At 40.3% G+C, this 14,236-nt stretch overlaps 1 protein-coding gene across 1 annotated transcript in view; it reads right to left on the reverse strand.

Annotated features, from left to right (window-relative positions):
* Positions 1-14,236, reverse strand: part of med13a (mediator complex subunit 13a) — a 111,742-nt gene that overhangs the window by 46,218 nt on the left and 51,288 nt on the right. The window contains exon 5 of the mRNA XM_050035193.1: positions 7,091-7,236. Within this exon, the coding sequence (XP_049891150.1) occupies positions 7,091-7,236 (146 nt within the window). The remainder of the gene's footprint in view (positions 1-7,090; positions 7,237-14,236) is intronic.

The raw sequence follows: 14,236 nt of genomic DNA on the forward strand, positions 1-14,236 counted from the left end.
CGATCGTTCAACAAAAATGCATCAAATGGCTTTTTTTTGGTCAGCAGATCGTTTAATTTTGCAACGAAGTAATCAAACAAGAGGGAGCTGTTAGATAAGGAGCCGCAGGCAACTGGCTGCACACATTTAACTCCTCTGCAAAGGTATCCAACTTTACTATGTCCTGCTGATGTGTGGAAAAGTACTAAAACAAGGTGAGCTTGTTTGGCTGCACTGAAAAGAGACAAACCAGTTGCTCTTTTGTTGTATTTCAGACAACCATAATGAAGACAGCGGTGAACAATATCTTTAGAATGTCTTTCAGAGTGTTTTGATTAACAATAAAAACACTGACGGCCAATTAATTCAGTTAAAACTTGCAGGGAAACACAGCTGGAGCACACAGTGATTTCTTGACCCACTGTTTCCATAACATTATTGTTTATCAGTATGGATGCTCACATCATTCTAGTTATGGTTGTTGTTACTGTCCTTCGTGTGGACAGCCCTTTGGAGCCTTGAGGAGTTTAGTACTTCAGGGCTCAAAAACAAGAATTGCCCGATTGTCCGGGTCAAACAAAATGCCACGTCAGGCTAATAATTCTAGCAACTCGCTCACCCAATCAGAAACGGGGTGGGAAAAAAAAGAATTAAGCACACTGTTTTTTCCAGAGCTGATGATTGAAGTAGCTTAAGAGTGAGCCATGTTGCTTTCTTATCATCTCTGTTGCGGCATCAGAGTTGGTCAAGATCAGTTCTGATCAGGCACATCTGAGAAAATGGCAGCAAGTAAAGACAAAGTTCATGAGTCAAAGCGCAAGCAAGCGTCTCAATTATCCTGAAATAAGACAGTTCAGCTGGGTGGCGTTAGAGAATGTGGGCGAAAATGTATTGTGCAGTTTGCCGCAAGTTTGGGAGCAACGTGGATAAAATGGGGTTGTTTTTCAAAGGCAGTTACATTATTTGATAATTGCTGACAAAGCAACTGGTGTAGGGGCCAGTAAAAATTGACTTCTGGCAATCAGATTTCTTGCCCGGTCAAAAATTATTAATGTCTCACCCTCTATTTATGATTCTTTACCCGGACATATGAACCCTCTGGGCATTCAGAACCTAAATACTGGAAAAAGATAAAGCATGAAACATGTTGTCTAGACACAGTGTATCCTGGACATCCCTCAGAGTAAAGTTTCACCCAAGCCTCCAGAACATACAACCTCAGCAAAAACAACCCCACAGAGGGAAGAACAAAAGGTTATTTATGTTGCGGTACACAACAACACCCAGCTATGGCCGATCATATTAACCTTAATTAAATTCAACCCCACTCGTTCTCCCTTTCATTTCTGCATTTCTTGCTACACACACTCTCCTAAGACCTGAGGCCAGTTGTGGAGATCAAATTCAGCACAATTATGGAAATGGTTTACCGTTTTCCCCCATCACCACCCCACCGCACCCTCCCCTCCATCCCTTCTGCCTCTCTCCTCTCTGACTGTGAGCCTATCTCTGGCTCCCTGAAGACATGTCAAATGTGCTCAGATCAGTGTAATGGGCTGAGAGTTCATTACATTCACTCTGCGCCCTTTTATGAGGTCACATCCTGGAGAGGTCTGCCTGCCGGAGCGCTCTGCCGCACAGTAAACCAAGCTTGGCAGAGGTGAGGGGGGGAGAGAGAGAGAGAAAAGGGGAGGAGGAGATGGATGGATGAAGGGGGATGGAAGCCAGCCCTTCCTCGGCGCTATGCTTGGTTAGCCAGGAGGAGATGCACTGCGGCGGTGAAAACACACACCTGCGCATAGACACACACTGTACTCAAAGACTTAACACACAACCTGTGCTGATCGGAAAACACATACACACTACAGAGACACATGTCTGCTTCATTTGAGTGCATCTACATCAATGGTTCCCAACATGGGGGGCAGGTGGCTCCAGGGGGGCTTCAGGGTGTTCCCAGTTAGGGATATTCTGAGGTGGGCTAATAGCCAAATGATTTGACTGTTCAATACAAATATTTGATTATTCACCTTTTATTTCCATTGTAGAGTTTGAACATGGTTTGGTGCAGGATGACAATGATGTTCATGTAATTTAATAAAAAAGCCAAGCCAGCCCTTTCAAGCTAATACAGGCTAACTACGCTACTGACTGGCAGCCAGACATTAAAACATAAATATAACTTAATAATAAGTTTGACCAACTAGTAGCTCTGGTCATCATGCACATCCCTATTTCCAGCGTCCCATCAAAATTATTTAATCAAAATTTTAGAATTTTAGCAGTTGAATTTCAAGATAATCCATAAGAATCGAGTAAAAAAGTGATTTAACTGAGCATCATTACTTCACAATGGCCAAAGATGAATTGTTCCTTTGTGCAGACGAACTCGCCATCACAAAAAGGCAAAAGGACTGGAATTCATTGACCAGTAAAATGAGTCATAAGTAACCATCTACTTGTTGGCGGCTAGGGAGCAATATGATCATCCTAAATGACCAAGAAACCCCATCAACATCCCTGTGGCAATCCATGCGCCAAGTTCCAATAATCATTTAATTTTTATCCAAGGCACTAGTCTTTAACTGGAGGGGATATTATCACCTCCCTTCAGGGGAGCTCTGGAGACACTAAAGGGGTGGGCTACACAGGAATTAGGGTATTGAGTGGAGGAAGAGATCACTGTTATTACTCTGGAGGGGAAGTGTGGAGAGGGGAGGGTTGAATCACATTGATCCAGCCAGAGGTGAGATGGTAAAAGAGGAAAAGTTTTGCTCATGTGTCACTCATTCAAGATTTTGAGCTCAACAGGCTGCAATGAAACCACTCAGGGCATTTGTGCATCGTCAATTTAAGTCCACTGAAAGTGTGTTTTTTGCCACCGACAGGCTCAGATTGTTGTTATAAGTGTCTGGATCCTACTTACATAAACCTTTTTGTTTTGAGTAAGATCCTCTTTGTTTACCTAGAAACAGCCTGGCGACTACCAAACCCACCAGACTCCATTCAAATAAACTGTAATTTTACCACGTGTATGGCCAGCATATTTTCACATCTAACCGGGGGAATTAAGGGTTTACTTCAACCAAGGCAGAGTTGGTGATTTTGGGAACAGTAGAAAAACAAACCAGGACAGTTTTTGTGAGTTTTATTTTGTTTCTGTTGACTCTGAATGAAGTGTGTATTACTATGATAGAATAATTGTATTTTTTAGTGGAGTCTGGTGGGATTGGGGACAGGGATTTCAGGGCTGTTAAACAAGTTAAACAAAAAGGATCTTGCTCTGTAACAAAAAGGTTTATCCCTGTAGGGATCCTTTCCATAATGTTTCTGTACCTAGAATAATAATCTAAGTCCGTCAGTGGCAAAAAGGAGCACTTTTAGTGGGCGCAAATTGACGGTATGCCCCAAGTGGTTACATTACAGCCTGTTTTCGTAGCTGCTACTGGACCAATTTAAAACATTTTTGTTCCCATAAGTCTTTTAATCACAAAGACATGGAGAAATAGGGCCCAGGCTACCTTAGTTACTCTTTTAGTCAGCAGGGTCCATTTATGTGACATCTGCTAGAGAGGGAAGCACTATAATGCTTGATGCACATATCCATACCTCACTTTTTTACGAATGCAAACAGGCCGAGTGTGATACTTTTATTTTTATTCTAATAGTGTTGTTTACAAAGCCAACTACTTCCTTCCCTTCACAGATTAAATGTATATTATAATCATTACAATAACATTTCTGTGTGTATGTTGAAATGCAAGCAAACAGTGGTTTTGGGATTATATAGTGTTTGGCTTCGGGTGTGGTAATGAATTTAGAGCCAATGATGGAATATCATTAGAGCCACACATTTTTATGGCTACACTACACTATAATTTAAAGTGACTACAGAGGCTTTTCTTTTTTTTTCCTTAACTGGCTGCAAGCCAATTTGTAATGAAAGACAGCCTGACAGAAGATTGTATATGTATTATCTTGGCAGCAGTACCCAACACAGCACACTAATATATTTCAGTATATTTCCAGTTTTATTTTTGGCTGAAGCGCAAGAGTGCCTTTCACTAATATATTTCATTCAAAAAACTACACTCTTCCTACACATGCACTGAGAATTAAACGTTTACAAGAAAATATTTTCAAAAAAAAAATGTGTCTGAAAGCCTAATTCCCTTATCTTCTTTAGTGTACTCCGCCTTATCTCCTTGAGGCAACAGACAGGGTGCTTTTCTAAACAGCCTAAAGTTATTTTGAGCTAAACAGGGTCCTTGAATCCCGAAGATTAACTTGTGTTTTAGTAGATGCCATTTCTTTAGATTAATCAAAAGCAGTAATGTGTGTACAAAAACATTTTTAGGTGTTTGGTGTTTAAATTAGCTTCCTTTAAAGTAAGAGTAGCTGTAGCGTCTCCACCAGATGTAAGAAAAGACCTTTCAGTAACTGATGAGTATTGAGCATGTTGTTTCTTTGGCTTCTGAAGATGGTTTTGACTCCTCATGGTGGCCCATTGATAGATGGTGCCATTGTTGTTTTTAACCCTGTTGTTTTGTTTTTTTACACTTGACAACAGAGGTGTCTCCACTTGAGATTCAACAATGCAAGTAAACCTATTCATGGGACACATTAACAAGTGTGCAGCTTTCTGAGAGTGGAGAAAAAGAAACTCTCCTTGAGTCAACAGTACAGCATTATTCTTATTTCAAAAAATAAAATGTAGTTGTTTTTTGTAGCTGTAGCTAGATTTTTATATTATATTGCAATAAATGATATATATGTTGAAATCTCCTCTAAGCCACTGTATATTACTAAAATACTTGATTATTAAAAAGAATACTGCTATGATATAAAAAATAAAGCAGTGTTATAATATATCTAAATGAAGTAGTGTTATAATAAAGTTAAATAAAATACTGTTATAATAAAGTTAAGCAAATAAGGTTCTATTGTAATTAAGTTAAAGGCAGGAAGGTAAATAAGGTACTGTTATAAAAAAGGTAAATACAGGAGTGTTATAATTAATCAAATAAGGTACTGTTATTCTAAAGTTAAATACGATACTGTTATAATTAAGTTAATTACGGTACCGTTATAATTAAGTTAAATACAGTACTGTTACAGTAAAGTAAAAGACAGGACTGTTATAATAAAGTTAATATGGTACTGTAAAATAAACTTAAATACAGTACTTTTATAATAAACTTAAATACAATACTGTTAAAATAAAGTTAAATACGGTACTGTTATAATTAAGTTAAATATGGTACTGTTATAATAAAGTTAAATATGGTACTGTTATAATAAAGTTAAATGAGGTACTCTTAAAATAAAGATAAAGACAGGACTGTTATAATAAACTTAAATAAGGCACTGTTAAAATAAACTTAAAAACGGTACTGTTATAACTAAAATAAACAAGGTACTCTTATAATAAAGAAAAGACAGGACTGTTATAATAAAGTTAAATACGGTAATGTTTTAATAAAGTTAAAGACAGGACTGTTATAATTAATTAAATAAGGTACTGTTATTGTAAAGTTAAAGACAGGACTGTTATAATTAAGTTAATTAAAGTACTGTTATAATAAAGTTAAATACAGGACTGTTCTAATAAAGTTAAATACAGGACTGTTCTAATAAAGTTAAATAAGGCACTGTTACAATTAAATAAAATAAAAGTGTTGTTATAATAAAATGAAATTAAGTAGTTACAATGAAATAAATATAAGTACAACCACTGGTGCTTTTCTTTTAAGAACATGCTACGCGTCTCAGCCCCAAGTGTTGATACAGTTAATTTATGCATCTCAAATGGAACAAGCCGAGATACAACAAGTATTACTGATGTATCGCTCATGTCTAGTAGCTCGGCAAAGTCAAAGAATGCACCGTTGATTTTTATAAAAGTTCTTGGTTTTACACTTTAGGTCTGGCTGGGTGGATCTGTACTGTAAGGCTACTGTTTACTAAAATAAATAAGTTTTAACATTTGGTGTTTTTTACAAGGTTGCAGAATGTGAAGGATCCTCCTCAGCTGACCCTACATTTTAAAGATATTTTTTTGGGCATTTTTTGCCTTTAATCAACAGGACAGTGAAGCGTGAAGGGGGGAGAGAGAGAGGGAGAGACATGCAGCAAAGGGCCACAGGCTGGACTCGAACCCAGGCCGCTGCGGCAACAATCTTGTACATGGGGCGCCTGCTCTGCCACTAAGCCACCGACGCCCCTGACCCTACATTTTAGATGAAATTGCAAATCAATAGACCACCGGTCTCTCGCCTGGCCGTCTGAGTGCACAGGCATGTGTACAAACATGCAAATGTCAGAGGGCTTCTGCTGGATTCTGTCAGATGATCACAGCCCTTTGATTTAGAACGAGGAATTTCAGTGAAGGCGGTCTTAGAGCAAAGAACTTAAAGAGAAAACCAGAAGAAAGACAAAGTAGAAGTATTTATTTCCTCCCACAAAATCACTCTGTTCATTCATCTGTCACATGCATACTTGTGGGTAATGATATGTCTCTCTAAAACTGTGCCGCACTCCAATTAAGGGTCAAATCAAAGTGACACAATATGGCACAACACTTCGTTTGTTTACCCAACTACTGATACAGATTCCTTTAAGAAAACATGTCTTTGGGGCGTCGGTGGCTTAGTGGTAGAGCAGGCGCCCCATGTACAAGGCTGTTGCCGCAGCGGCCCGGGTTCGAATCCAGCCTGTGGCCCTTCGCTGCATGTCATTCCCTCTCTCTCTCCCCCCCTTCACGCTTACCTGTCCTGTCCATTAAAGGCAAAATGGCCCAAAAAATATCTTTAAAAAAAAAAAGAAAAAAAAAGAAAACATGTCTTTGGTGTGTATCAGCAGCACCAAACTTCTTTAAACAATGACCCAAGGCAATTTCGCCACATGATTACATATCAGGGCGAGGATGCATTCTGTATTTGTTTAGTTGGCCCAAAGGGGGCTGCATAATTCATGAAGGATGCAGTGTTTGCTGTTGTCGTCTAACATCTTTGCTTTAATTGTTTTTGCTCTAACAGCACCTTAGAACGTTCCCCCAGTGCATTCTGAGCTGCTTACAAAGTACCAGTGGTGTAGTGGACGGGAGACCCACCTTGGAAGGGGCTGGACGCTTGCTGAGCCAGAGTGAGGTGCTCCTCCGTCAGGTGGTAGACGGGCTGGTGCTGGTTGATCTCCACGCTGGTGCACACGTTGCTCTCACCGTGCAAGAAGAAGGTGAAGGCGCAGGATAGGTGCTCACTGTGAGGAAAGAAAAGAGAGATATGAGTCATTTGGGATCACGCTACTTTAATATGTACCTTTGAAAACAGAAACGACTATGTGCGATGAATAACTCCAATAGAGTGTGAGCTGGAGGAGTGAGTGCTGCGGGGAAACGGGAGCAGATCAGATAGTCTAGTTCATGTTGCTGCTCACAAGGAGACGAAAGGTAGAGACAGAAAATATGATATAAAAGCCTGTGTCTTCTTTGCTTTTTTGTCAAAAGGGCTACAATGGGATCTCTCCTCTCGCTCATATTCTGCTTCAACATGACAGAGGCTCCTGATAGGAAAGATTAAGCCAGAGATACAAGGGAGGAAAAGACGACGCTACTAATCTGTGGACCCTCTGGTGATACAAAGATGTCTTATAAGCCTGTATCAAATTGTTCTGATGGCTGGACAAGTCTATATTCTGATATCGCTAGAGACAATAATGAAGTGTCTGCATCCTTCCAGTGTAATGTTAAATAGTATTCCCTTTAATAAATGGCACATAGAGGGGACACATTTGAGTTTAGAGAGGATGCAGGTAATCAGTTGAACCAGGAATGTGTCTTCATGATATTCTAATCACTTTAGAAACAAGGATAAAAGTCAATAAAAAATAAACAAATGAACGAATCATAATCACCAGACAACTGCTTATGGAGATGGTCCTTCAGCTTGGGTCCAACAGCAGCAACAGCTGATCTTCGGTGATCATGTGTCGCTGCTGTTGCAAACTCTCTGGGAAACACTGAATGCTCACAACAAAGGCCATGAATCAGAGACAGCATCACAATTATTTTATTTTAGAAAAGCTGCTATGAAATCAGGAGTTTCAGGCAGCAACGATCCCAGAAAAAAAACACTAAATCCTGGAGGGACTGAAGTAATGCTCGTTTTAAAACAAATGACTTTTCGAGCAATTTCACTGTCAGTGTCAAATTTCCAGTGTCAGAATAAAAACACAAGAGTTGTACTTCAACTGGTGGGTGCTCTTGTGACCTCGACTGTTGGCGTACAGTGGTCATAAACTTAATCCAAGCTGTCGTGCATCAGTCTTTTTCTCGTCTTGATGATGAAATCAAACATGTTTCATATTATCGTCAGTTTTTAGTCTTGGCTCGTGCAAACAGTGAAGTTCAATGACCTGACCATTGTTAACAACCAATAGCTGCGCGCTCTCCAGCACCAAACGGGAAGCAGCGAACCAGTAGACAGAAAAAAAGGGAGGGGACTCTGGGGAGGTAAGAGAACGTGATTAAGTCTTGGTTCTCTTGGACTTTGGAAAAGGAGGACAAAGTGGCAGAGTTGTGGAGTGTAGTTTTAAAACAGTTCACCTTTCATTTCCACGGTCTCCTCTCACTAAAATAGTGCAGCTAACCATTGGAAGCTGGTGGCGAGTTAAGGTGAGACAATTCAAAATGTAAAGTTTGTTCGCAAATACAGTTTATCTTAGAGTTAGAGTTATGTGTTTTTGTGGACACCTAAGCAATTGTTTATGTCATATTTCTTAAAGGCAGTTTGGTGTAATATTTCCCACCAGGAGCAGGATGGGAAATAATCTAAAAAGTAATCTTGTTGTAGTCTTCAAGATAGTGACCCTGCAAACTCTAGCTTGTATGACTAAAAACTCACATTGTCTTTAGATGTGGGAGGGCATCAGACCTTTGTCTTTTAAAGTCTTCTCCTGTATCGCAGGTTTAAGTCAAGGTAGTGGTGCTCACAGGTGGTATGTTTGTGTGTGCGTGCGAGTGTGCTTTGGTCCGTCTAGTGTGGATAGCACTGTGTGTAAAACAAAGGGGCAAGCCCTGACTAACCCTGGCTTTCCAGCCAATACGCTCAGCTCCAACAGTACCTTCTCTCTCTGTGTGTCTCTTTCTCTCTGCTTACAACAACGCCTGCCTGTGCCAGTCTGACCTCAACAGCACACAACAAAAGTGACAAGTTCAAGAAGAAACGGAAAGCAAGGACGCGGCAGACAGAAGGAGAGAGGGGGCAGAGCAAAATGCAGGCCATTGTCTGCGGGCTTTCCTCTCTCTTTCAGCACTGGCCTCGTCCATCATACACACAAACGCAGAGAGGGCGAGAGACAGCGCAAGTGACGGATGACCGTATGAAAGTGGACGCTGTGAATTTGGAAGTGGATCAAAGAGGGTTGCCTCCTCCGAGGATTTGGTTAAGCAAATATCAGTCTTCTCTCCCCGTCTCTCTCTCCCTGGCACACCTACTCTGCAGAGGATTAAAGAAAAGGAGCAGAGAGGGAGAGCCAGGCAGATAGAGAGCGCACACTTCAATAAGATAATACCACCTACGTAGAGGAGCGATGCCCTAAGCCCCCCGGAGCTTGACATTCATCTTACACTTCTTTTTTTCTGTGAAATGATGTGGTGCTAGTTAGTGACTAGCTATGAATGTATGATTTTCATATTTTACAGCTGGAAGCGAGTAGGCTAACGAAGGTGTGTCAGAGAGAAAAAGAAGCTTGGATATGCAGGTATTGGCTGTGGATGGGCTCAGATTATCTCGAGTCTGTCATTATACAAAACAACTCCATGCATATATGTACCCTTTTGCAGGATCTCTGTGTAAAAAGGGCTACTGAGAGCAAAGTCGCCTTTGTTTGGGAGGTGTGTCACGACGGCTCCGGTGTTGAAGTAGTAAATCGACGCTAAGCTCCTGCAGTGCACATCTTGGGTGTGTGTGTTATGTAGAACACCCTCCAGTTCTGGGCAGGGCATGTCACCAAATCACCTGAAGCATGCGTGAGAACAAAAAAACCCAAAGATGGAGCCGAATACCAGAAGCAGGGGCAAACTTGAAACAAGACAAGCTAGAAAGGTGTGTTGGGTTTATTTAAGGCTCTCTTGAAAGGAATAAACCAATTTTTTTGGGGAGATGTATGAGCTGGTTAGCCTGTCAAGCAACGTCCATGTTGCCATTACAAGAATGTATCAGCTGACCAACAGGCCGTTCTGCTAACACTGTGGTGTATTTATGTACAGGGATGGAAAGAGGGCAAATCGACGAGATCGACGAGGGGAGGAGAGGAAAGTGAGACGCAGACTCCAACAGAGGGAGACAAAATGTGTTGTTGTATTCTGCAGACATCAACAGAAGTGCAGTCTAGCATTCTCCTCTCACACGCAAAGAAAACCTGACACTACACATTCACACACATCTGCGTTTGCAGGGCACACTTGTAAGCTTGAGGTGGAGGGCTGCCATCTGTGGCTCAGCAGGCAGAAGTACAACCCAACTCTCTCTCACACACAGTATCATAACCAGGTTTAAATCAACTCTTAACAAATGTGGTTGTGCGGACTGCTCTGTCGGTGTCATCTGATTGGTTAAGAAGATTATCAGACATGCCAGCTGTTGACATTAAACCTGTCACATGCTAAATGATCACATTACTGTCCAGCAGTGATTAAAGGATGACATGTTCTATATGCAATATCGCTTTACGGATTTACATGTCACTTAATGATTCTGAAATCTGTTTGTCTACTTGTGGAAATTAAAGGGCAAATCAACCTGCAACCTATTTTCCCATGTTTTTGTGTCGAATAGCCCTTTACAACTAAAATTACTACAGGCTACAGACTCCTTTCTCCACTGCCAGAAGAGTAGAGTTAAGTAGAGTGTAGCGTACAGACCTCGGCAGCAGACAAGCATGCCTTGGTGTGCTATTTTTCTACTGGTGATTAACATTATACATCAGGCAGTCGGGAGAACAGGTTAGTAAACAGCAGAAAGCAGCATAGAGGCAGATTAACAATCTTTGAGCACTGTGGTGGTGTGCCACTGCATCTCGTTGGTACAGGGGCTACTATTTGACCCAGGCATGAATGCCAGTTGTTGCCTTTCCTAATACATACAAAAGCCAGATGTTCGCAGGTGTTAGTAGGTTTATTGTGCAGTAGGAAAGGATTTTCCTAATTTTTTAGAAATTGGTCCAGTATTGAGCCACACCACTGCAGCCAGCAGCTGCGAAATAGGCTGCAATAAAACCACTGGGTGAATTAGCATCATCAATATATGTCCATTCTAAGTGCTTGGATTTGCCACTGACAGACTCAGATTGTTCAAAGTGTCTGACAACATTATGCAAAGGATCCCTACAGAGATAGACCTTTTTATTAAAGAGTAAGATTATTTTTGTTTAACTAGAAACAGCCCCAAAATGCTATCACCAAAACCACCAGACTCCATTTGAATAAACGATAATTTTATCATAGTAACACACACTTCATTTAAAATCTAAAGAAACAAAATAAAACTGTCAAAAGCCATCTTGATTCAACAATCACCAACTCTGGTTTGGTTGAAATAAACCAGTAATTCACCCCGTCAGATGTGAAAATATGCTGCCTCTACTTTAGGGATGTTTCTTGTTGAACAAAAATTATCTTACTCTTTAACAAAAAAGTCTATCTCTGAAGGAATCCTTTCAATAAGCTGTCAGACAATTAGAAAAATAATCTGAGCCTGGCAGTGGCAAAAACAAGAACTTCTAGTCGACCTACATTGTCGGTGCCAAATGCCCAAAGTGGTTACATTGCAGCCTGTTTCGTCTCCTCAATACTGAACCATTTTCAAAAACTGTTGTTCCCATTAGTCACTTAGACACAACAACATGGAAAATTAGAGTCCAGGTTGGAAAATACCAAAGTGGCTCTTTAAATATACAGTTGAGGAACAAAGTTTCAGTGGATTAAACTTGTTGCTTATGTAAATGTAATATTTCTGGTCACATTAAAATAAACACTGGAAATATTCCTGTATGTCAGCCTGATTAAATGTGGATTTTTATAAACTACATTGACCACCTGAACACTTGAACCACTTATTTGCAGAGTGATTGCGGATGTGAGGTGGTTCACATGTCAACAGGTGCTTGGTTAGCACTTGGCCAAGTAAACATCAAAACATCAACAACAGCACATGACTCGTTTCCTCACCACTGGGTCTCTCGCTGGCACACAAAAGGAACAGGATTTACCAAAGCTCACGCTGTAACAAACTGCAACACAAGCCCATTGGATCTGTCAGTGTGTCCATGTGCGTTCACTGTCCTGTCCACAAGTGTGACATACACAAACAGGCAGCATCGTGCCAAATTCAATTCTTCTGCAAACAACCACGGCCTGCTGGTGAGGCAAACACAACAACACACACACCCCAGCATGAGGGCTACACACACACCGTCAAACAACAGCTGGTGAGCATGGTGGGAAAGAGTGTGTGTGGTGGCTGAGATTAGGTGAGCAGGTCAAGTTGTGTAGGCAAACACTGGCTTATTAAGTATTTTCCTATATATTATTAAAAACCGAAGATACAATGCCAGTGATTTCCAAATAACTGTAGCAATTAATTGATTGGTAACTATTAAAATAATTGCCAACTGTTCTGATAATCAGTTTATGAACTTGAGTAATTTTCTAATTTAAAAAAAGGTCAAAATGCTCTAAATCAAGTTTCTTAAATGTGAATATTTTCTGTATTTTTTTACTCCTCTACGACTGTAAACCAAACATGTTTGGGTTATGGACCAAACAAGACATTCGAAGACGTCATCTTGGGCTTTGGGAGACAGTGATCGACATTTTACACCATTCTCTGACATTTTACAGACCAAACAACTAATCGGTTCGTCGATAAAATGATCAACAGATTAATCAACGATGAAAATAATTGTTAGTTGCAGCCCTAATTTAAATGTTCTGGCCCTAAAACTGAAAATAAAAAGGTATACATTTGTTTTTGGATATCATTTAGTTGAGCAGGTAAGTTAAAATCTTAAAGGAATGATTCAAACTTTTGGGAAATTATTTATTACTTTAGTTTCCATTAATTCCTCTGGGAAATTCCCATTGTGTCTGCAGCAACTGTCGGACATTTAACAGCAGAGTGCTCCACAACAGCGTCACCAATAATCAAGAATTAACTTAGACAAAATCCAAGTGAAACACCTGTCATGTCGTGGGGATTTGTTTAAAACAGCTACACTGGATGGTGGGAAGGGTCTCTGCACACAAGTAGTCTGCAAAGGTGGTACCCAGAACCTCAGTCCTGATGGTGACGGCTTACTTTCACCACAGAGAGTGGTTTCCCACCCTTTTTCTCACCAATTGGAACGCACAAGCATCATCACAATCTTACAGACATTAAAAAAACTTAATAAGTTCGTTCTTGTGAACTACAGACGGTGAGAAGTTCCACACAATAAAGCAGAGTTAAAATAGTCTATGGACAAATGAACAACATTTTGGGGTGGACAGACAGATACCGCTTCTGCTCTGTTAAAGCTAACATAATGTATAATCGCTGTAATCTTCTCCTGTAAGTGACACCTGTGTTTCAGTCCCATGACATTTCCACTACAATCACTGTCAGAAGATATTTATATTCATTTACAACTTCAATACAGTCACCTTTAATCACAACATGTTGGTGTGTCCTTTTGCTTGCTCTGATATAAAAAAAACAACTTTGTTTTCTTTTATTTAGCTGAAGAGAGCTGGCCTGACAACAATCGCCAAACTCATCCACAATGCTTTGTTTAATGTTCAGTGATCAAACCAACAATCAGTGTCATGAGCAACTTTAACGTTGAAAGGAGAGCGTGAGATGAGAAGATCGACTCCACTCTCATGTTTGTCCAGTAAATATGAAGCTTTAACGAGCAGTCAGTTTTTTCGCCAGACCCAGTGACGTTCTGAACGGTTCCTTTAGTCAACAGAAACAAGACACACCTTAGTTTGTCTGTCCACTGTTCTTACAATCACCAACTCTGGTTTGGTTGAAACAAACCATAATTCACACAGTTAGATATGAAAATATTCTGGCTTTATATACACTAAAATAACTCTTAATTCAAATGTAGTCAGGCGGGTTTGGCAATGGCAATTTCGAGGCTGTTTCTGGTTTAATAAAACGGGCCTTGCTCTGAAACAAAAGCTCTATCTCTGTTGGGATCCTTTCCATGTGTT

The sequence above is a fragment of the Epinephelus moara genome, chromosome 3 (genome assembly GCF_006386435.1).
Source record: "Epinephelus moara isolate mb chromosome 3, YSFRI_EMoa_1.0, whole genome shotgun sequence".
NCBI lineage: Eukaryota > Metazoa > Chordata > Actinopteri > Perciformes > Serranidae > Epinephelus > Epinephelus moara.